General features: G+C 41.5%; 1 protein-coding gene across 2 annotated transcripts in view; it reads right to left on the bottom strand.

Annotated features, from left to right (window-relative positions):
* Positions 1 to 565: 565 nt before the first annotated feature.
* Positions 566 to 23,799, bottom strand: part of LOC124551143 — a 177,327-nt gene continuing 154,093 nt past the window's right edge. For both annotated transcript variants that reach the window (XM_047126106.1, XM_047126105.1), the window contains one exon: positions 566 to 1,569. In XM_047126106.1, coding sequence (XP_046982062.1) covers positions 1,441 to 1,569 — 129 coding nt within the window. In that variant the 3' untranslated portion in view covers positions 566 to 1,440. The remainder of the gene's footprint in view (positions 1,570 to 23,799) is intronic.

Genomic DNA, 23,799 nt, shown 5'->3' on the forward strand with positions numbered 1-23,799 from the left:
TAATAAAAAAGAAGTGTAACTAAATTCGGAGTGCTGATTACTTTTTTACATCACCAGTGTCCTAACTTGCAAAAGTTTAATCTTCAAGAATGGTTTATGAAACCCATCTATAAAACTTTTGAATATCGCAGAATAACACCTAAGCCTCTTTGCATCCGAGCTTGGAATCATCACTACCTAGATTTTCGTCGATTGAGCCATGAGTTCACAACGAGACCAGCGTGGGAAACACGAAAAGATGAGTGCCTAGTTTATCCAGTATTTCAAGAAATGACTTTATTAACTGTGCTCTAATGACACCTGCCACATAATATAACTTTGTTGTTGCCCGAAAATGCAATATTTAGCAGCGTGAGCAACTCTACAATCATAATTAATTTTTGATCTTTGTTGTGGTAGGGTTGTTAGAGCCGCGCGATTCCACTTACCAACACCTCCATAGCTCCTGCCTCATCAGGGAAACAAGGTTCCATCCCAAACTGCCAGCAAGCGATTCACCCACCACTGTAGGTGTCACGTCCTGAACCCTAAAGATTTCTCAGACCGACAGAAAGACAAAGAAAAGTAAGCTTTTTTATATAATGTTTATTGGCTCTAGGCTAGATCACACATATAGGCAGCAATAAAGTGTTTAATATATGTTCTTATCTGTATCTACAGTCACAATAATACTTGAAATACGATATTTTTAAATTCCAGTTACGGACAGAAAGAATATTTGAGTTTGCATTCCAACAATGCCAAATAAGATATCTAAAGCGTTAACTGTTTAATAGTAAAGATAATGGAAAAAATTACCAACAGACTCACGAAATAGTACAAAAACTAGATTTGTATTTGTTTTCAATGTCTTTCCACTCAGACCAGCTACATGTTAGGTTTTCAGGGTTTGTACATAGTCTTTTCTTCCATTTCTTCACACACTCGCACAATTCTTTGCACGCATTGTTGGTTTCCGCAGCTCCGGATCCTAACAGCTGCTTGAGTTCCTTGCAGATTTCACCCCTAATTTCTTTCACGCCCTTCTGTCCACAGAACATGAAGAAGCGTTCCATAAAACCGGGATCAAAATTATTTTTAACTTCCACAGGGTCGAGCTCGAAAATACAGCCGCCGGTGTGCAGAAGTTCCGCACCCACGAGAGCATCTGTCTCTCGTTCGTCGAAGTAGTCCCAGGCGTTTTCGTGCATGGACACGTTTGTTGAGACCACCAGTGAGTACTGAATACCGGTGTCTCTTAAACTCTTCTCGACTCTTTTGTAATAATCGTGGTACTTGTTGATGTTGAAATCGGATTTATTATTACTACTCGACGAAAACAGGTCAACTTTTTTTATCGGTTCAGATTCCTTCGACGCAATGTGCTTCAGCTGCACGAACAGGGCGTATTTGCAGCGACTGCCGCTCCAGATCACGCAGACGTCGTTAAACATGCTCGTTTCATAAGCATTGCACGTGACCTTGAATTCGGGGAGCTCTTTTCTGAGGCACCGAAGAAAGACCAGCACAGTCACCAGCACTTCGTAGTCGAACTCGTCGGCTGCCTTTCGTGATCCTTTCTCTGAGTCCCTGTAAAGAAGAAAGAGAACCCATTAGCGCCGTGTGTTGCCATATGGCAACGTTTGTAACAGTTTTTTAAAATCGTTGATTCCACGACATCAACCAAGCGAGAGTGTTGGCAGCACTGGATTCTGTTCCGCAAGACTGTAAAGATCACTACAAAGGAACAGTTTTAACAATACATTTAAATTCTGCTGCGTAAGCAGTGTTGGAAGTCGTTGTTTGCTGAATGACGAAGAAACATGGAGTATAAGGTCGAGTAAGTATGTTTTACACAGTAACTTACGATATATAATTTGGTTTTTTAGTATGTCTGTGCTTTAAATACCGAAATATATATTCTTTGGAGGTTACTGCTTGCTGTGAAATAAATTACGTTCATTTAGGCCGTTTTAACGTCGGTGTTGCCATATGGCAACGCTAGGCACTTTTACTCAGTAAAAGGACGAATTTTCCCTTTTTTGCTTTAGAAGAGGTTTCTCGCTTGCTTAGGCGCTGGAGATTCTTTATAATGACGATATTGAAGGTGATGTGTTTGTTGAGCCCCAAAATTATTTTCCAAGAAAGATCGGGGATATTTTGAAACAGCAATAGAGAAGAATGATGAATTAATGTATGTGCACTGGCTGGACAACTCAGTTGTCACAATGATCTGTTTTTCATGTGGTGCACAAGAAGATGGCCAAGTCAAGACATTCTCGCAACTAAAAAAGCGAAACATAATGATTCCCATACCAAAGCTGGTAATCAAATATAATACATATATGGGAGGTACTGATCAGATGGATCAGAATCTAGCATGTTATTGCAATAAGAAGCAAGAAATGGTACTGGTGTCTCTTTACATGGATGTTAAATGTCGCCATACAAAACAATTGGATTTTGTATAATAAAGCAAGAAACCAAACTATTTCTCAGCTTGATGTCAAGAGAGAATTAGCAACAGTGTACTTGCAAAGACACCAAGCATTACCAAAAGGAGCCGGGAGACCTGCATCAAGGGCATGTTCTGACAGCCGCATATCAGATTCAATTAGGTTTGATGAGACTGACCACCTCGTCCAGCACACAGAGGAAAGAAGAAGAAAAGGTGTGCACAAGAGGACTGTAAAACTATTGTGAGAACAGTGTGTTCAAAGTGTAATGTGGGATTGTGTATTGACTGTTTTATTCCATTTCATGTAAAATAATGCTGAGTTCAAGATTTGATTTTTGATTATTAATTGTACTGTGTTATAAAGTATCAATTGTATGATGAAGACTGAATAATAAATTTCCACAAAACTTGTGTATGTAATAAGAAATTTCAATAACCTACTTATTTTAGTTGAAGTTGTAATCCATACAAATTTAGGTAATGAAAGCGCCTAGCATTGCCATATGGCAACATCAAATATCTCGCTAATGGTGGTAATGACTTTTGTCGAAACAAAATTGTGTAATTTATGCCTTTTACAGACATAATAACGCAATTTTTTAAAAAAAAATCACGAAAAAATTAATTCCGGCGCTAATGGGTTAATTTTACTCCGAAGGTCTCGCTCCTTAGCTCATTGTCACTTTAATTTATATACACGGTTATTCTAAATGATGGACCCATTTTCAAAACTTCGTATGTATTCAAGTTCAAATCCGAAAGCTTTGTACCAATGAAAAGAGGAAGTTTCAAAGTGTTTGGCGGGCGGTGGCGCGCGGGCGGTGATGGTTTCCGACGCGGCCGGTAGAGTTTGCGCGGCATCCCGTTTCCCTGTCGGTTGTGAGTGAGATGGCGACTGTGAAGCACAAGGTTTCCTGCGTTCTTGTGTTCGCGAAAAGTGAGTCGCAAATCGCGGTGCAGCGGGCATTTCTTACCAAATTCGGTATTCAACAACCAACTCGCGAAAACATTATTCGTTGGTTTAAACAATCTAAACATACTGGGAGTGCGTGCAGAGGATAAGCAAAGGCCGACCGCGAGTGGCAGAGGATGATGTCCGACCAGGGGCGCCCGTAGGTTTTTGTCTCAGCGGGGGCAAAAAATTTTCACCACACACAATATATATTCCCAGATTTTAGATTTTATGTTTCCGAACCGTATTCTGACAATAAATTGTTTTCTTACCATTCATAATTGTTTCTTGCGATGGATGTGGAAGTATTTATGCGATATTTTCCTATTTGAACATAGCAAGACTCACCTAGAACGTTCCGGAAATGAAGGTAGCTCACGCCACACCCTGCTAGATCGCGTTCGTTGACAGTAGTTCCAGTGACGAATACTGCCTACTTCTACAGACAAGTAGCGATATTAGTGGCCACACGGTACCCTCGAACACTTCTTCAGCAAACGAAATGGAACATAATACAATACGCTAATTTAAATTAATGTCTGACAATTGTTAACCATTATTTGAAAATTGAAAGAATAAAATTTTGCCGAGTGTGTTTTGTTGTGCAATTGTACTGTGTTGCCAGTTGAGGTATATGAAGAGGTTTGTACCTAGCGAGGTGGGAACAGAGAGGGTGACATTTTAGTACTCTATAAGTCAACATTTTCGAGATGGAACTCTCACCATGGGTACCATTCTTAATGGGACCACGTACACATGTAGTAGTTTGTCGATCGGCAGAATCGCTTTATTTTATTATAGCTTATTAGTAATGCCCAGAGTTTGTTATCATGTAAATGGGCTATCCTTATCAGATATGCATTGTTTACAGTTATAAAATCTCGAATATTCCGGCTATAGATATCTATCTTTAATTTTGTATTTTTCGTCATATAGATACTGTATCGTAGATTATTTTTCAAGGAAGATATCATTTTTTTACGTTTGTGTTTAACGTCCCTTTATGACACAACTGATTCTTTTAATATGTAAAGAACGAACAATGGGCGTGCCTTCAGGAAAAACGCTTAAATGTTGCTCAATAATGCATTAGTAAAAGTTAACAATAAACTGCTGGTTCAACTGATTATTCCCATCATTGCCTCATTTGCTGTTGTTTATTTCTACCACGTGGGTGTAGAAATAAAAATAAAGATACTTCGTAGGCAATAGCTGTAAGATGGATATATATAATAATTTTGCACATTTTCAACGAACGAGATTTCTTAAAGAAAAACACACAACTTTTAAATTTATCATCATTTTTTAATTTTAGTTCGATTCTCCTTTAAAGTTTTTCATTGCTCTAGTTCCTCCTGTAATTCTGTTTACATATGTTTTATATCATTTTTACGTCATTTTATCGATATTTTCCGGTTATTTTAGTGGTAATTTTACAGGTATTTTAAATCATACATAACTGAGCCCTAAAGTTACAGGTATTTTTTATATTTGTAAACTGAATGAAGTCTCACTAGGGAAACAGCCCCTACTGCCCCCCGCCCCCCCCCCCCCCCCCCCCGGCGGGCGCCCCTGTGTCTGACGGATTCAAGAAATTTTTGTGCGCATTCCCAGTAAGTCTAGTAATAGAGCCAGTTGAGAACTTGAAATACCCCAAACAACTTTATGGAAAGTTCTGAGACAGCGTTTGCTGTACAAGCCCTACCGATTACAACTTGTGCAGGCTCTCAACCCCAGTGACAAAGAGTAGTGTCTCGCATTTTCTGGTTATGTGCTAGCAAAGATGGAGAGTGACACATTCATACAGTGTGTAATTTTTAGCGATGAAGTGACGTTCCACGTTAGCGGAAAAGTCAACAGACACAATATTCACATGTGGTGTTTGGATAATCCACATTCACCGTTGCAACACAAAAGAGACTCACCGAAGATCAGTGCGTTCTGTGCTGTATGCTGTACAAAGGTTTATGGACCATTTTTCTTTGTGGAAAGAACTTCGATGGAAATCACGTACTTGGACATGTTGGAAGAAAGGCTATTCCCTCGAGTTATGGAAGATTCCCAGAACTTAATTTTCCAACAGTCTGGAGTTCCGCACGGTAATGTACGAGGCTTTTTTAACGATCCCCTTCCTCAGCGCTGGATCAGTCGCAGGGGACTTGAGGACCTGGCTCTGCACTTAAGGCCACTGAGATCTCCTCATCTCACACCCTGCATCTATTTCTTATTGGGTTATGTAAAGGAAGCTGTTTACATCCCGCCCCTACAAACCACTCTGAACAATCTGCAGAACCGGATCACTGCTGCCGTGCACTCAGTAACAGCAGATATGCTTTCGAGTGTGTGGGACGAGTTTGGCTACCACATCGATGTCTGCCGTGCAGCCAACAGTGGCCACATTGAAGGTTTATAACACTTGTCACATTTCTAATCATTAAATAATTATTAAAAAATAATTAATTACAAATTATTAAATTTATTAAATTGACATCAAACACTCTGAAAAAAGCTTTGAAACTCCCTCTTTTCGTTGGTATAAAGCTTGTTCGTTTCAGATTTGTACTTCAATAAATGCGAAGTTTTGAAAGTTGGTCAATCTTTTAGAATAAACCTGTATTTAGTCCAGCGATCATACACAGCACAATCTATCGGATGAAGTCAGGCTTGGCTTAAATCTGGTGTGTTCTGATTACAAATTATAAAAACTAAAAATTACAGATGAATCAAGACTTGTTAAATGTCCTTAACTCCATTGGCTCTGCGTTTGATACACCAGAAAAAAAGTGTTTGCCATATGGTTCAATTTTGTGGCTTCCATTCAAACTAATGTAACTTCTGCTACATGCTTGGATGTGTTTACTACAACAATTTTCATTTCAGAAGCAATTTAGATGTATTTTAAAGTGATTGTAGTCCATGGAGGAATGAAATAAATAGTAAGTGCAAGGAACCTAAGACGAAAGAGCTGCATGAAAAATGCGAAGAAAGCTAAAGAGAAATGATTGTTGGAAGGACTGACTCAGCATATATAGAAAAGTCAAAACAACCTTCGGCAACATGGTGTGACAAAAGAAGAAACAGGAATCGCTATAAAACATATAGGGGATCCAGTATTAAAATCAGAATTTAAAAGAGTTTTGGAAGACGTAAGATGAAGTAAGGCTGAAGGGATAGATAATACTCCCTCACAGTTTGGGAAAGTGCTAACAAAACGAGTTTTGGTGTGTAGAATGTATGAGTCTGGCGACATACCATATGACTTTTGGAAAAATGTCATCCACACTGTTCTGAAGACTGCAAGAGCTGACAAGTACAAGAAATATCACACAATCAGCTTAACAGCTTATGCCTCCAAGATGCTGGCAAGAACAATATACAGAACAATGGAAAAGAAAATTGAGGATGCATTAGATGACAGTCAAGGAAAGGTAAATGCGGCAGAGAGGCAGTTCTGACGTTACAGTTGATAATGGAAGCAACACTAAAGAAAAAACAGGACACATTCATAGGATCTGATGACCTGTAAGAAGCCTTCGACAGTGTCAAATGGTGCAAGGTTGAAACGTCCCCTTAGAAAAATTATACATGACTGTGCTTAAACTGACACACAATATTTTTGGCGCAACGCAATCTGACTTTCAAAAATCCCTACAAAAGAATGGCCCTGACTAATATTAACCTATACGTTTCACAAATCACTTACCTCACAAAAATCTTCGTTACTCGAACTACTGCAATACAGCGAGCGCCACTACTGCCAGCTAAATAAAAGATTCAAACTACTAAAGGCACTAACTACTGATAGGCATAGTTAGCAAACGAAAGATTTTGACAGAGAACAAACAATGTATTGACCTTAATAGTGTTCAAAAGTCATAATATATATAGCAGTTCGTGACATCCAGTCTTACAAATTTCAAAACTCTGCCGTTTCTCTCCCCACATCCACCACTGCTGGCGTTTCACCCCCAACTGCCCAACGCTACGCGCTGTTAACAGCCAACTGCCTAACACTACAATAGCAGACAACAATGCAAACTAGCCACAGACTGCACACAGCACAGCCAGTGATTTTCATGCAGAGCCCTACGTGGCGTTACCAATAAGAAAACCTAAACAGCCTACTTACAAGACGTTCGAAATTCTGAGACAAATTGGGGTAAGCTATAGGGAGAGACGAGTAACATACACACATACAAGAGCCAAGAGCGAATACAAGGAGTGAAAGACCGAGAACGAAGTGCTCGGATTAAAAAGTATGTGAGACAAGGATATAGTCCTTAGCCCCTACCGTTCAATCTTTACATCGAAGAACTAATGAAGGAAACAAAGAAAGGTTCAAGAGTGGAAACAAAATCCAGGTGAAAGGATATCAGTGATAAGATTCGCTGATGACATGGCCAGCCTTAGTGAAAGTGAAGAATTACAGGATCCACCGACTGGACTGAACAGTCTAATAAACACAGAATATGGACTGAAAGTAAATTGAAGAAAGACAAAAGTAATGAGAAGTAGCAGAGATGAGAACTTTGAGAAACTTAACATTTGATGAATGGATAAAGGAGGTCATAAAAAGCAGATCAGCTCTGGCAGAAAGGGTTTCCGAACCAAGAGAAGTCTACTAGTATGAAACGTAGGCCTTAATTTGGGGAAGAAATTTCTGAGAATGTACCTTTGGAGCATAGCATTGTATGGTAGTGAAATATGGATTATGGGAAAACCGGACCACAGCAGAATCGAAGCATTTGAAATGTGGTGCTACAGACAAATGTTGAAAATTAAGTGGAGTGACAAGATAAGGAATGAGGAGGATCTGTGTAGAATTGGAGAGGGAGGAAATATGTGGAAAACACTGACAAGGAGAAGGGAAAGAATGATAGCACATCTGTTAAGACATCTGGGAATGACTTTCATGGTACTATAGGGAGCTGTACAGGGCAAAATCTGTAGAGGACGACAGAAATTGGGAATACATCCAGCAAATAATTGAGGACGTAGGTTGCAAGAGCTATCCTGAGATGAAGACGTTGACACAGGAGAGGATTTCGTGGCGGGTTGCATCAAACCAGTCAGATGACTGACGAGTCAAAAAAAGAAAGAAAGAACATTCGTTTGTAAAAATATTCCAGAAATAGTGTTTCCTATTTTTTTATATTGTTATTCTCAACTAGAATCATATGCTTTGCTCTGAAAGCATTATTTCTTTTTTAAACTCAATAGTGGGTTAATAAATTTTCCTGAATGACCGCTAAAATCAAGTAAAACAGGTTATCTCTTACATTTCTGGAGGTATCTAACAATATTCCAGGAGTAATATCATTCAATACTTTCAGAACATCCAAGCAAATAATAAACAAAACATAAACCATGGTTTTTAAACTTGGCACGAAATCAGTGATTTTACAGATAATAGTACAATATTCGACGATTTTCGCAGTTTCTTGCGACTGTTTATATACTATAATCCTTTTACATCAGCTAATTTTATTATATTCCTTGAAAATAAAGTGTTGTTCCCCTCACCCTTCCCCTTTTTAACATTTTTTGTTGTTTCATTGACTGTTACGCCAATTCACCCATCTTCAAATTCTAAAACAATCACGATAAATAAAAAATAAGAAATTCGCAGCTTTTTCTCTATTATCTTTGTGGTCACAGATTATTCTATTATTTCCACATGCAACGCCATTCATTCTGTTCACATACAGAGGTTGGTCTTAAGAGGACATATGTCCTGGACTAAAGTTCTACTGGCACTACACGAAAACCTGAAACCTCACTGTTTGGGCAAGGCTAGGTAGGAGTAAAATCCTTTTAACACTAATGGATGTATTTATGTGTGAAGATCTAGATAATATACACTATTGGCCATTACAATTGCTGCACCAAGAAGGTATGCAGATGATAAACGGCTATTCATTGGACAAATATATTACACTACAACTGATATGTGATTAGATTTTCACGCAATTTGGGTGCATAGGTCCTGAGAAATCAGTACCCAGAACAACCACTTCTGGCTGGAATAAAGACCTTGATACGCCTGGTCATTGAGTCATACAGAGCTAGGATGGCGAGTACAGGTACAGCTGCCCATGCAGCTTCAACACGATACTACAGTTCATCAAGACTAGTGACTGGCGTATTGTGACGAGCCAGTTGCTCGGCCACGATTGGCCAGACGATTTCAATTAGTGAGAGATCTGGAGAATTTGTTGGCCAGTGCAGCAATCGAACATTTTCTGTATCCAGAAAGGCCCGTACAGGACCTGCAACATGCGGTCGTGCATTATCGTGCTGAAATGTAGGGTTTCGCAGGGATCGAATGAAGGGTAGAGCCACGGGTCGTAACACATCTGAAATGTAACGTCCACTGTTCAAAGTGCCGTCAATGCAAACAAGAGGTGACCGAGACGTGAACCAATTGCACCCCATACCATCACGCCTGGTGATACGCCAGTATGGCGATGACGAAAACACGCTTCCAATGTGCATTCACTGCGATGTCACCAAACATGGATGCGACCATCATGATGCTGTAAACAGAATCTGGATTCATCCGAAAAAATGACGTGTTGCCATTCGTGCACCCAGGTTCGTCGTTGAGTACACCATCACAGGCGCTCCTGTCTGTGATGTGGCGTCAAGGGTAACCGCAGCCACGGTCTCCGAGCTGATAGTCCATGCTGCTGCAAACGTCGTCGAACTGTTCGTGCAGATGGTTGTTGTCTTACAAAGGTCCCCATCTGTTGACGCAGGGTTCGAGACGTGGCTGCACGATCCGTTACAGCCTCCAGATAAGATGCCTGTCACGTTTCACCAGGCAACGCCGGTCAACTGCTGTTTGTGTATCAGAAATAGGTTGGAAACTTCCCTCATGTCAGCACGTTGTAGGTGTCGCCACCGGCGCCAACCTTGTATGAATGTTCTGAAAAGCTCATCATTTACATATCACAGTATCTTCTTCCTGTCGCTTAAATTTCGCATCTGTAGAACGTCATCTTCGTGGTGTAGCAATTTTAATGGCCAGTAGTGTACTTCACTAAAAAGGCGAAACTGCGCTTAAGCCCTTTTAACAGATCATGATTCATATATTGAAGTTCATGTATTCGTGTAATGAACTGAAGCAGTGATCCTGTAGATAGTCTTCAGTACACTAGAAGATCAGAAGCACCCACACACGCTATGTAATGCGGAATCGACTGCTAGATGTCATGAGAGACGGATCAATCACCATAAATGGATTATCTATAGAGAAGCGGTGACAGCGGTGTAGCAGGAGGGCTGAATGACTTTGAATGTGGAATAGTAATTGGATGTCACTTGAGTAACAAATCCGTCAGGGACATGTAAAGCCAACTGTTGGTGATGCAACTGTGATGTGGAAATGCGAAGGAACAACCGCAGCTAAACCATTCCAATCATCCTTATGACCGAGAACTCGTGGAGCGTAGGTGCAAAATATCAAATGAAATCAGCAGAGCAAATCACTCATGAGTTCTACGAGATGCATTCAAGTTCTAAGGCCTCCGATTTTTTTTCTCTGGACTGGAAAGAGATAGAAACATGTGCATTGTTTTAAAATGAGGCCGCATTCATTGTCAATACGTCCCAGAGATGGCAGCACCGTACGGCAGATGGAATTTTATCACCAGCGGCGAGAATGAGAACTGTTTTAAATACTTAAAATGGCGACGTTTTCCTTAGTTGAACAGCGTGCAATCATTCGTTTTCTGAGTTTGCATGGTGTGAAACCAACTGAAATTCATCGACAGTTGAAGGAGACATGTGGTGATAGAGTTATGGATGTGTCGAAAGTGCGTTCGTGGGTGTGACAGTTTAATGAAGGCAGAACATCGTGTGACAACAAACCGAAACAACCTCGGGCTCGCACAAGCCAGTCTGACGACATGATTGAGAAAGTGGAGAGAATTGTTTTGGGGGATCGCCGAATGACTGTTGGACAGATCGCCTCCAGAGTTGGCATTTCTGTGAGTTCTGTGCACACAATCCTGCATGACGACCTGAAAATGCGAAAAGTGTCATCCAGGTGGGTGCCACGAATGCTGACGGAAGACCACACGGCTGCCCATGTGGCATGTTGCCAAGCAATGTTGACGCGCAACGACAGCACGAATGGGACTTTCTTTTCGTCGGTTGTGACAATGGATGAGACGTGGATGCCATTTTTCAATCCAGAAACAAAGCGCCAGTCAGCTCAATGGAAGCACACAGATTCACCACCACCAAAAAAATTTCGGGTAACCGCCAGTGCTGAAAAAATGATGGTGTCCATGTTCTGGGACAGCGAGGGCATAATCCTTACCCATTGCGTTCCAAAGGGCACTAAGGTAACAGGTGCATCCTACGAAAATGTTTTGAGGAACAAATTCTTTCCTGCACTGCAACAAAAACGTCCGGGAAGGGCTGCACGTGTGCTGTTTCACCAAGACAACGCACCCGCACATCGAGCTAACGTTACGCAACAGTTTCTTCGCGATAACAACTTTGAAGTGATTCCTCATGTTCCCTACTCACCTGACCTGGCTCCTAGTGATTTTTGGCTTTTTCCAACGATGAAAGACACTCTCCGTGGCCGCACATTCACCAGCCGTGCTGCTATTGCCTCAGCGATTTTCCAGTGGTCAAAATAGACTCCTAAAGATGCCTTCGCCGCTGCCATGGAATCATGGCGTCAGCGTTGTGAAAAATGTGTACGTCTGCAGGGCGATTACGTCGAGAAGTAACCCCAGTTTCATCGATTTCAGGTGAGTAGTTAATTAGAAAAAACATCGGAGGCCTTAGAACTTGAATGCACGTCGTACCAGCAGTTCACCTAGCGACTGTGCGTAGGGAGTTAAAATGAATGGGATGCAATGACCAGGCAGCTCCTCATTAGCCACCCTTGAGGTGGTGTTGGAAGGTTACAATCCGCCTGGCTTGCCTCCTTCCATTTATGCTACATTTATCTGCCACTGATCACGACTGTCGATTTGCAGCACACTTTAGTCGCATTACATTGATTTATGATGAGGAAATGCATTTTATAAAATTTCGGTGGTCGTCGGTAAAGGGGCTAATGGTTCCAGTCTGTGAATACGTGAGAACTGCACAGCCCGCACCATACTCTGAATGCGGTAGGTGTATCGTGGGGGCTGAGAGCTTTGTGCTAGGTTGCACTCGTCAAGTGGTCATCGACGGAAACTCGGGGAACCTACCAGTCCTTTTCACGAAGTCGAAGTTGCGGTTAGTCGCCTGTGGCACGACTTATCTCTTCAGATGGCCAAGGGAAAAAGTTTCAAGTGCCTGCTGGGACATCACGATTTATATCGGAAAGTACAAGTCTGGGAATGAGGTTTGAAGTGTTAAACTATGCTCTCATTCACCCATCGCCTGCTGACGTCAGAAGCAAATTTTCTTGGACAAACCAGCAAGGAAGATGTGCTCTGACTGGACCATGACTGACAACATTCCGGAGTGGGAATTTGTTAAATGTGGCATTAAGACGCTGCTGGCACAAAAGAGTAACATTTTCCCGATTGGCGTCTGTGGCCAGATCGTCGCAAACTGGTGGAAGAAAAAGGGACACGCTTGGTTTGGTGGTGGATGGGGGCAGGTCGCTGCTTCGAGCCATCACTGCATTTGGAGGTTTACGAGTCCTGACGAGCGAGCTTCTGATTTTCCACTACAACACGGCCGTCCGACCTATCACCACAGCAGACTGGGGAGGGGATACGGCTGCTCGGCTCACTAGATGGGGGGGGGGGGGTTGATGTTTATATAGGAGGCTTACTGCTCCACAGCTCCTCTGAACGAGCTTGATGCCTTAGAACAGTTTGATGTGCTGTTCAATCAACAACTGGAGTTTCTAAATTAATTGTTGGGTTGTAATGGATTAACGATTTAATGTGCAGATAGGGTACAGTAGGCATCCCTCTGCTTGCCTATCTTGCAAGTTGTTGTCAGGAAATAGCTTTGTTTTCTCATTCAATGCTCATGCAAGTACTTTGTAATTGGTTAATACACAGAGACTGGTGTCGGGACGCGTATGCAAATAAAGAGATACGTAACCAGGCAGAATACGGCGCTGCACTCGGCACCGCCTATATACAAGGGGAGACCCAAAAGAAACCGGACTCTGAGGGCGCTACCACTAGTAGACGTAGTGCAGGGTTCTCACGCTAGATGGTGTTAGTAGAGACCTTCATGAAACAGCTGTGCAGACGGCGTCAGTGTAGAGCTGAACGTGCAAGTGTGGTATTGTGTTTGACTGTTGGCGGATTACCTCTGCGAAGTCGTTATGACAACTTTAAAAGAACAAGGAGTGTGTGAAATTTTGTTTCCTGCACAAAAAAAAACTGCAACGGAGATACACCAAATGCTTCGGGAAGCTTTCCAGGAGGATGCTATCAGCCGCACACGGGTTTTCGAGTGGTTTGGGCGATTTAAACTTGGTGAGATGTGTGTTGAAGATCAAGCTCGTTCTGGACGCCCTTCAACATCGCGAAATGAGGAGAACATTGAAAAGGTCCGCCAAAAGATCAACGAGGATCGTCACCAAACGATCGACCCAATTTCAGCAGAGGCAGGAATCAGTTGGAGCTGGTGCCAGCGGATTTTGAGTGAGGATTTGCACATGAGACGTGTTGCTCCTAAATTTGTTCCGCGCCTTCTCACACAGGAGCAAAAATCCATCCGCATGAATGTGTGTCAGGACTTGAAAACAGAGATTGCACGTGATCCAGACTTCTTGAACAAAGTCATTACAGGGGATGAGAGTTGGTGTTACGGGTATGACCCAGAAACCGAGCAAGCGTCAAGCCAGTGGAGGACTCACAACTCTCCCAGACCAAAAAAAGCAAGACAAGTGAGGTCGAATGTGAAGACGATGATCATTGTCTTTTTTGATGTTCGTGGAATTGTGCATCGGGAATTCGTACCCCCTGGCCAGACTATTAACCAGCAATTTTACTTGGATGTTTTAAGGCGTCTGCGAGAGGATGTGAGGAGGAAACGCCCGGAACTTTGGCGGTCAGGTGACTGGTTTCTGCGTCACGACAACACTCCAGCACACACGACCTTACGAGTGACCCACTATTTGGCATCTCAGAGGTGGTCTGTCGTTGCCCACGCTCCGTATTCGCCGGACCTAGCCCCGTGCGACTTTTTCCTATTTCCACGAATGAAAAAAACGCTAAAAGGGGAGCGTTATGACGATGTGGAGGCGGTAAAAACAGCTTCGCAAAGGGCACTGGACAGTATCAAACTTGAAGAGTTCCAAACATGCTTCAAACAGTGGGAAAAGAGACTTGACAAGTCTCAAGGTGACTGAAGTAATTTTGTAAAAAGGTTCATCAATAAATTTTTATGACAAAAATCCGGTTTCTTTTGGGTCCCCCCTCGTAAGACAAGTGTCTGGCCCAGTTGTTAGATTCACAGGTGTACCGTGAATATCCCGAATCCGGTAAAACATCAAATCTCTGACATCGCTGCTGCCGGAAAAAGATCCTGCAAGAACGGGAGCAATGACAACTGAAGAGAATTGTTCAACGTGACAGAAGTGCAACCCTTCTGCAAATTGTTGCAGATTTTAATGCAGGAATATCAATAAGTATCAGTTTGCGAACCATTCAACGAAAAATCATTGATTCTGGAGCCGAAGGCCCACTCATGTACCCTTGATGACTGCACGACACAAAACTTTACGCTTGGCCTAGGCCCGTCAACACCGACACTGGACTGTTGATGACTGGAAACATGTTGCCTGGTCGGACGAGTCTCGTTTCAAATTGCATCGGATATGGGGACAGCCTCATGAATCGGTGGATCTCGCACGTCAGCAGGGGACTGTTCAAGCTGGTTCAGACTCTGTAATGGTGTGGGGCACATGCAGTTGGAGTGATACGAAACCCCTGATACCTCTAGATACGACTCTGACGGGTGACACGTACGTAAGTATCCTGTCTGAGCACCTTCTTCCTTTCAACAATTGATTTCTCCTGAAGTTCACTATTGTGTCAATAAAATTGAATGGTTTTGTTTTATTATTATTTATTTCGTAGTATTTATTTTCTGTTAGTTGCAATTTTAAGCCAAACAGCTTTAGACGCTAATCTGACACCCACTGAAGACGCCTTGTAAATAAGGCAAAATGGGTCTGTGTGCACAAGTTAAATAAAAAAACACTTAATGTGTAGCTTGAAAAAGGCCTTTTTCTTTTAAACTACTGCAATTTATATACAGCCTCTGCAAAAACTGCCACCACAAGTAACTTGTTTATGTCATTTTATCGTAACTCTCATGAACCAGTCTGCAAGAGTTGTAATATAGTTGGCAAAGCAAATTACAGTAAAATAAAATATATTTCAATATGTTCCCACTGGAATACCATCATGAGATTTAGTGCATACATTAAAAATAGTGTGTAAATAACAGTTTTAAAGGAACTCTAATTTTGAAATTTTAAGAATTAAAAAAAATGGGTTTGGAAGAATTCAGAGTTTTTGTGAAACTATTAAAGTAGCACACATCTTTAAACCTTAGAAGAAACTGAATAAAGTGGTACAAATTTCAGGTCTGTAAGTCAAATGGTTTTGGCATTGTGGCCTTTTTAAGGTTTCAAAGCAAGACATAAATTGCAGAATTTTGGTCATTTTAAAAATTAAGAACACTAAAATATAAAGCAGAAAAAATATTCAATTTTGGATTTTTCATCATTTTAATAGAATAAAATGAAATATGCAAAATTCCGAATCATCAACGTTAAACTAAATTTTGTACTGGTGGATTTCACAGGGAAAGATCCTGGTGTTTTCATTATTAAAACTGCTAATTTGTGTGTAGTTAAAAAGAAGTGTATAGGGCTAATGAAACCATCAATCCCGTTATAAGTTCTGGATTTGCAGTGTAGAAACAGGTAAGTTTTAATGTATTAGCGTATGAAATAATTGATATAAGAGAAATTTTGTTGAAATAGTGATGTGCGACACTAGAAATGATAATATGTAGCCAGAGAAAAGCGTTTCTAGAAGTGCCTGCCAGTAGAAGTTGCTCTTTGATGGACGGAACTGTATGACTGCTCTTTGCAGGCAAGCTGCTCAGCGCACAGGCCTTCTCTCTAGGTGGCGTAGCCTGGACTCGATGGAACGCTCCTGGGACACAATGGAGCCAGCTCCCGCAAACCGCCAGTCCGACATTTACAGGGACTGCGTGGCATCTGGGGCCACGAATCTCCGAAAACTACCGAGTGCTTTTCGAATCCATGGCACGCAGAACCTCTGCTGTATTTCGTTCCAAAACTGGAGCAACAAAGTGTTAAGGGGGGTAGGACATCAAACGGGCCGACTTGGAGCAGGAGAGTCACCATAGGAGATTTTAATTTCTACTGTCTATACTTTTACAAATAAATTCATAAAACTTTGTCACCGTGGCCAGGAAGGATTGAGGACTCACATTCATCACAGTGGAAGTTCAAAAACGTAGCAAAATACCTTTTTTTACATGTGAAATTTCATCATTTTTTCTCTGATTACTGGCTGCATTTGTTGCTATAGGTACACTTTTCTTCCTAAGTAAGAGAGATTCTTCGATGAATTTTTCATAGCATACAAACAGTAGTTACGGATGTATGAAACTCTACAATTTTCCAAATCTATTAAAAACTGTGGAAAAAATGGACATAATTAACTATAAAACTTGAGTTTTTTCTAAAAATGAAGTTTAGAATGTAACAGTTCATTCATTTTTTCATAAGTTAAATAACTTCTAGCGTTTCATACACCTGTAACTATGGTTTGTATGCTGTGCAAAAGTCATCGAAGAATCTCTCTTACTTAGGAAGAAAAGTGTACTTATAGCAACAAATGCAGCCAGTAGTAAGTGAAAAAATGATGAAATTTCACATGTAAAAAAATGTGTTTTGTTACATTTTTAAGCTTCCACTGCTATGAGTATGAATCCTGAATCCTTCCCGGTCATGCTGTTAAAGTATTATGAATTTATTTGTAAAAGTATAGACAGTGGAAATTAAAATGTCCTGTGGTGCCTCTCCTGCTCCAAGTCGGCCCGTTTGACATCCTACCCCCCCCCCCCCCCCCCCCCTTAAGCAGGTGACAATAATGTTTTGATTCATCGTTGTATGGTCCGAGTGACAGCGACTGAGGTCTCTAAAAAAAATTCCGGAACATTCGTAATTTGGCGCCAGTGATGTGTTGGAGCGAAATGCGGTTGCCATCCCTGCACATGCCTGTGTTTAATGTGTAACTTCCGGAAGTTTCATTGTTGTATGTCTGTAAGTTATTGTTCAGTGCTGTATGGAATTGAACGTTGTGTCGCACAGTTTACGAATTTCGAGATGGCGGAGTTAGAGGAGCAATGCTTCCTCATTAAATTTAGAGTGAAACTCGAGAAAACCTTTACAGAAACACATCAAATAATGCATGAAGCCTACGGTGGCGAGTACTAAAGCCGTGCTCGATGTTACGCATGGTTCATGCAGTTTTAAAATGACCGGATGGAAGTTAAAGATGACCCTCGTTCAGAACGCCTACCGACGACGCTCAAGCAGCATCGTCCACGAAACTGTGATTGCCAATCGAAGACAGACTGTCCGAGATATTGCAGAAGAATGTGATATTTCAGTTGGATCATGTCATGAAATCGTGACACAGCATCTCGGAATGAATCGTGATGCATTCGTCCCACGGCTCATGGTTCAAGACCAGAAACATCTTCGTCTTGCAATCTGTGAAGAGATTTTGCATCGCGCAAGTGAGGACATGTTCTTGAAGAGAAATTTTGGTGATAAACATATCAGATGCTTTCATACGGCATCATATTTTGGGGCAATTCGTCATTAAGAGAAAAAAGCGTGTAATCAGAATAATAGCTGGTGCCCACCCGAGATCACCTTGCAGACATTTATTTAAGGGTCAAATGGCTCTGAGCACTATGGGACTCAACTGCTGTGGTCATAAGTCCCCTAGAACTTAGAACTACTTAAACCTAACTAACCTAAGGACATCACACACATCCATGCCCGAGGCAGGATTCGAACCTGCGACCGTAGCGGTCGTGCGGTTCCAGACTGTAGCGCCTTTAACCGCTCGGCCACTCCGGCCGGCACATTTATTTAAGGAACTCGGGATATTCACAGTACCTTCGCAATACATACCGGGTGATCAAAAAGTCAGTATAAATTTGAAAACTTAATAAACCATGGAATAATGTAGATAGAGAGGTAAAAATTGACACACATGCTTGGAATGACATGGGGTTTTTATTAGAACCAAAAAAAACACCCCATATTGCTAGACGCGTGAAAGATCTCTTGAGTGCGTCGTTTGGTGATGATCGTGAGCTCAGCTGCCACTTTCCTCATGCTTGGCCTCCCAGGTCCCCAGACCTCAGTCCGTACGATTATTGGCTTTGGGGTTACCTGAAGTCGCAAGTGTATCGTGACCGACCGACATCTCTAGGGATGCTGAAAGACAACATCCGACACCAATGCCTCACCATAACTCCGGACATGCTTTACAGTGCTGTTCACAACATTATTCCTCGACTACAGCTATTGTTGAGGAATGATGGTGGACATATTGAGCATTTCCTGTAAAGAACATCATCTTTGCTTTGTCTTACTTTGTTATGCTTATTGCTATTCTGATCAGATGAAGTGCCATCTGTCGGACATTTTTTGAACGTTTGTATTTTTTGGTTCTAATAAAACCCATGTCATTCCAAGCATGTGTGTCAATTTGTACCTCTCTATCTACATTATTCCGTGATTTATTCAGTTTTCAAATTTATACTGACTTTTTGATCACTCGGTATATCCACTTATGAAATTTGTCATTAATAACCCATCCCAATTCAAAAATAACAGCGAAGTGCATAGCTACAACACTAGAAGAAAGGATGTAATTAACTATTCTGGATTAAAACTCACTTTGGCACAGAAAGGGGTGAATTATGCTGCCACAAAAATCTTCGTTCATTTGCCAGATAGAAGTAAAAATCTTACAGATAGCCAACCAACATTTAAAAGCAAATTGAAAGAATTTCTGAATGACAACTCCTCCTACTCAATAGATGAATTCTTAGATATGAAGTAGTAACTGTAAAGAAAAAAATAATTAAGTAATTAATTATTTTGTGTAAAGAAAACTTACGCTAAAGTGGCTCGTTCCACATCATTACGAAATGTCGTATTCATGATCTCTGGAACAAGGATAAATGTATGTATGTATGTATGAATCGCAACCGGTAATGAGATGTGAGTCTATGGTTATGATGTCGACACCAAGGTTCGATCTTCATAACGGGTCGACAAGGGTGCTCGAAGACCAAACAAACTCGTCAGGTCAGGTCAAATATCAAAGCCGCGTTAATAGTTTTATTTGACTTTGATAGATTAGTTCATCATTAATGCGTGCCACAGAGACAAACGGTTAATCTATGGTACTATCGAGACGTGACAACGCGGGCGAGAAGATAACGGCCTAAAATGAGGCGAGACAATTACGGCTCTTGTATCACGATAACGCACCCGCTCATTCATCCCTGTTGGTGCGTGACTATTGCACAAAAAACGAAGTCACTATGCCACCTCAACCTCCGTACTCTCCCTACCTAGCCACTGCGGACTCTTTATTTCCAGAGTTGAAAACCCCGCTGAAAGGACGATGATTGCAAAGATAGACGGGATAAAAGAAACTTCGCAGACGGCGCTTCGAGCGATCCAGCAAGAGGCGTATCAAGACTGCTTCTGGTAGTGGGAATGGCGTTGGGAGCGGTGTATCAATTGTGGAGGAGAGTATTTCGAAGGAGACCATGTACAGTAAGTAAAAGGTAAGTGTAGAAAAATTGTGGACAAAGTTCCGGAATTTTTTGAACGGACCCCGTATGTGATCTGTCAACCAAGTTGAAGAAACAGAGTTTCTGAGTGTTAAAAAATATATCGGCTCAACCACTTGTTTATAGTGTAAAACACTAATATTGACGCGTTTCGGAAGTCAAGCTTCCATCGTCAGAATAATAAAAAGTAAAAGAACCTGTTAAAACTCGCTAAAATGGAACATGCTCCGGGCACAATAAAAATGATAATAAAATTTGAAAATCGTGGCTACTTCCCTTGTTGCAGCCGTGTCTTCCAAGGTGCATCTACAGTCGTCAAAATATAAAAAACTCTAAAATGGTGTCGCCTATGGTGTTCAACATCTAACCACATGGCTCTCTCCTCTATCGTCGTAAACCGCCCGTGCGTCTTCGTTGATACCACACACCACGTAGCCAAACACGACACTGAAACGCGAGTGAGCTCACGAGCAAGTAAACAAGGAAGTCCAGAGGTGTCTATACAAACAGATAACGTATACAAGTTACAAGGACCTCATGAAATGATGGTATCCTGCCAATTGCTAAAAATGTAGTTACCAAAAGAAACCAGTGCAATGTTTGAAAAAGTTATTTGTATCACCAGTTAGCTGTTCATTCAGTGTCTCCTGATTATCCACACTATGTATCGTAATTTCCAAACCTTTTAAAGTTGATACCGCTTTTCTGACCAATAATACGCTGCGATTTAAAATAAGAAATAATTTACAGCAGGAAAGCGATAAATATGAGAGAGCTGGGGTCTATAAAATTCAGTGTAACACGTGCAAGGCCAGCTATGTAGGTCCTTTAAAGTACGTTACAAAGAACATAGCGATGCTTTCCGGCTTAATAATTTCGAAAAGTCAGCTGTAGCCACGCATATTTGGGAAACGAGACACCCCATGTTGGGAATAGATCAGGAGCTCATTATTTTACATAGACAGGACAAAGGCAAAAAGCTGGATCTACTAGAACAGCTGGAAATTACGATACATAGCGTGGATAATCAGAACACACTGAATGAACAGCTAACTGGTGATATAAATAACCTTTTCAAACATTTGACTGACTTCTTTCAGTAACTACATTTTTAGCAATTGGCAGGACACCATCATTTCATCAGGTCTTTGTAATATGTATACGTTATCTGTTTGTATAGACATCTCTGTGACTTCCTTGTTTACTTGCGCGTGAGCTCACTCGCGTTTCAGTGTCGTGTTTGGCTACGTGGTGTGTGGCATCAACGAAGACGCACGAGCGGTTTACGACGATAGAGGAGAGAGCCATGTGGTTAGATGTTGAACACCACAGGCGACACCATTTTAGAGTTTTTTATATTTTGACCACTATGTGGAGATGCACCTTGGAAGACACGGCTGCAACAAAGGAAGTAGCCACGATGTTTTAATTTTATTATCATTTTTATTGTGCCTGGTGCATGTTCCATTTTAGCAGGTTTTAACAGGTTCTTTAACTTTTGATTATTCTGATGATGGAAGCTTGACTTCCGAAACGCGTCAATCTTAGTGTTTTACACTATAAACAAGTGGTTGATCCGATATATTTTTTAACATTGGCATTCACAACCACGACTTCTCATCCAGTATGGATAAAATCGGAGTTTCTGAGGCTGCACGACCGGAATCTAAAGGATAAATCATTGCGCCGCGGAAACATTATGACACTGCAGTGATCATCTCTGGCACACTCGTGTAGAAGCTGCCTTTTCCAGGTTTATTTACATATGTATGAGCTACCTCAGGGATTTTGGTTTGAGTGAGACTCTGTGTGCCAGATAGGCAGGTTTACTATGTAAGACCATCCAGGGCAATAAAAATTTTATTTTCAGCATGGCACTTCATACAATTATCGACCTAATCTAAAACTTTAAAATGCTATCATAATCGACTCATTGAGAGGTACAGGGTGTTCAGAAATTCTCTCCACAATGCCGTATGATTGTTGTCCGCGCGTGCCGTATGATTGTTCGCCTGCCCGGGCTACTTCCCTTCAAGTGGACTCTCCCAACATTCTACTGTTTTGTTGATCTCAGCCAGCGTCAGTAGCATCGTTGGTGTGTGTCGTTACGTGTTGACGTAAACGTTTCAAAAAATGGTTCAAATGGCTCTGAGCACTATGGGACTTAACTGCTGAGGTCATCAGTCCCCTAGAACTTAGAACTACTTAAACCTAACTAACCTAAGGACATCACACACATCCATCTCCGAGGCAGAATTCGAACCTGCGGCCGTAGCGGTCGCACGGTTCCAGACTGTACCGCCTAGAACCGCTCCGCCACCCTGGCCGGCTCGCATAATTTCACAGGGACTTTGGCCTCCACGATCGCCTGACCTAACACCACCCGACTTTTTCTCCTGGGGCGCAGCGAAAGCAACTGTCTACAAAAACCGTCCAAAATCCACTTTCACTGCTTCTGTTACAGAAGTAATGTTACAACTTGTGTTTGGAAACATAATTAGACGAATTATGTGTTCAACAACAGTGGGGGACACTTTCAACATTTTATGTGAAAATTTGTAAGTAAAGATGAATATTCAATAAATTAATAACTTGTATTTCACTGAGTTTCATTTCGGTATATTCACTGTGGCATACGGCACGCGCAGCTAACAATCATACGACCCTGCGGAGAGATTTTTTGAACACCCCGTACCTTAACCATGACGGCGTGCGAATAATTTGCAAACTTAGCTGTTTCGGAAATTCAGTATATTCAGTGGCATATATGGGTACTGAGTGGAAAATATATTGCGAATGGAGTTAGTAGCATAGAAGTAATAAATTTCAGTGTCATGCAGCGTGCAGCAGTTTTACTCCACGATGAGCGAAAATGCACTGAGCTATAAATCTTTTTCCTTTCGTTTTGAGACGAAGATTCGCTGGCTTTTTATTTTACAAAGCATCTTAAGTGGCTGGTTTGTAAATACAGTGTGAATTTACATCTGTTGGTGAGAGGACAGTGAACTAAAAAACACTAGATCAGTGTTCGAGTTATTTGCAGACTAATAATTATAGTTGTTACAAGTCGTATGTTTCTAGGTTGGTTAGTACTTCTGGGTGGCAAGAGCAGGCCATTAATGCTTATTTTTCTCTGGGCAACATGTGTTGAAGTGTGGAGGCGCGGTTGCGAAACATGTTGTCTACACTGACAGGTGCGATCCACTTTAGGTTGCTGTTATGACCATGCAGAAATCCTCATGTAATACAGTTTGCAGCATGTTTGTGGGAAGACTTCGACGCAGAGAAAAAACATCCAACACACTGACGTGTGTACATAGTAAGGTACCACTTTTAAAAAAGACTGCACTTACACCTGTTACATCCCACATAGTACAGATAGACATCTGCATCCGTACTCTACTAGCCACCTTACAGTATGTGGCAGAGGGTACTTTGTGTATCACTATCATTTTTCCCCTTGTCGGTTCTGTTCACAGATGGCGCATAGGAAGTGCGACTTTGACATGAAATGAAATGATCGTATGGCATTGTTGGCCGGGAGGCCTCATGCGGG

The sequence above is a fragment of the Schistocerca americana genome, chromosome 9, assembly GCF_021461395.2.
Source record: "Schistocerca americana isolate TAMUIC-IGC-003095 chromosome 9, iqSchAmer2.1, whole genome shotgun sequence".
In the NCBI taxonomy this organism is placed as follows: domain Eukaryota; kingdom Metazoa; phylum Arthropoda; class Insecta; order Orthoptera; family Acrididae; genus Schistocerca; species Schistocerca americana.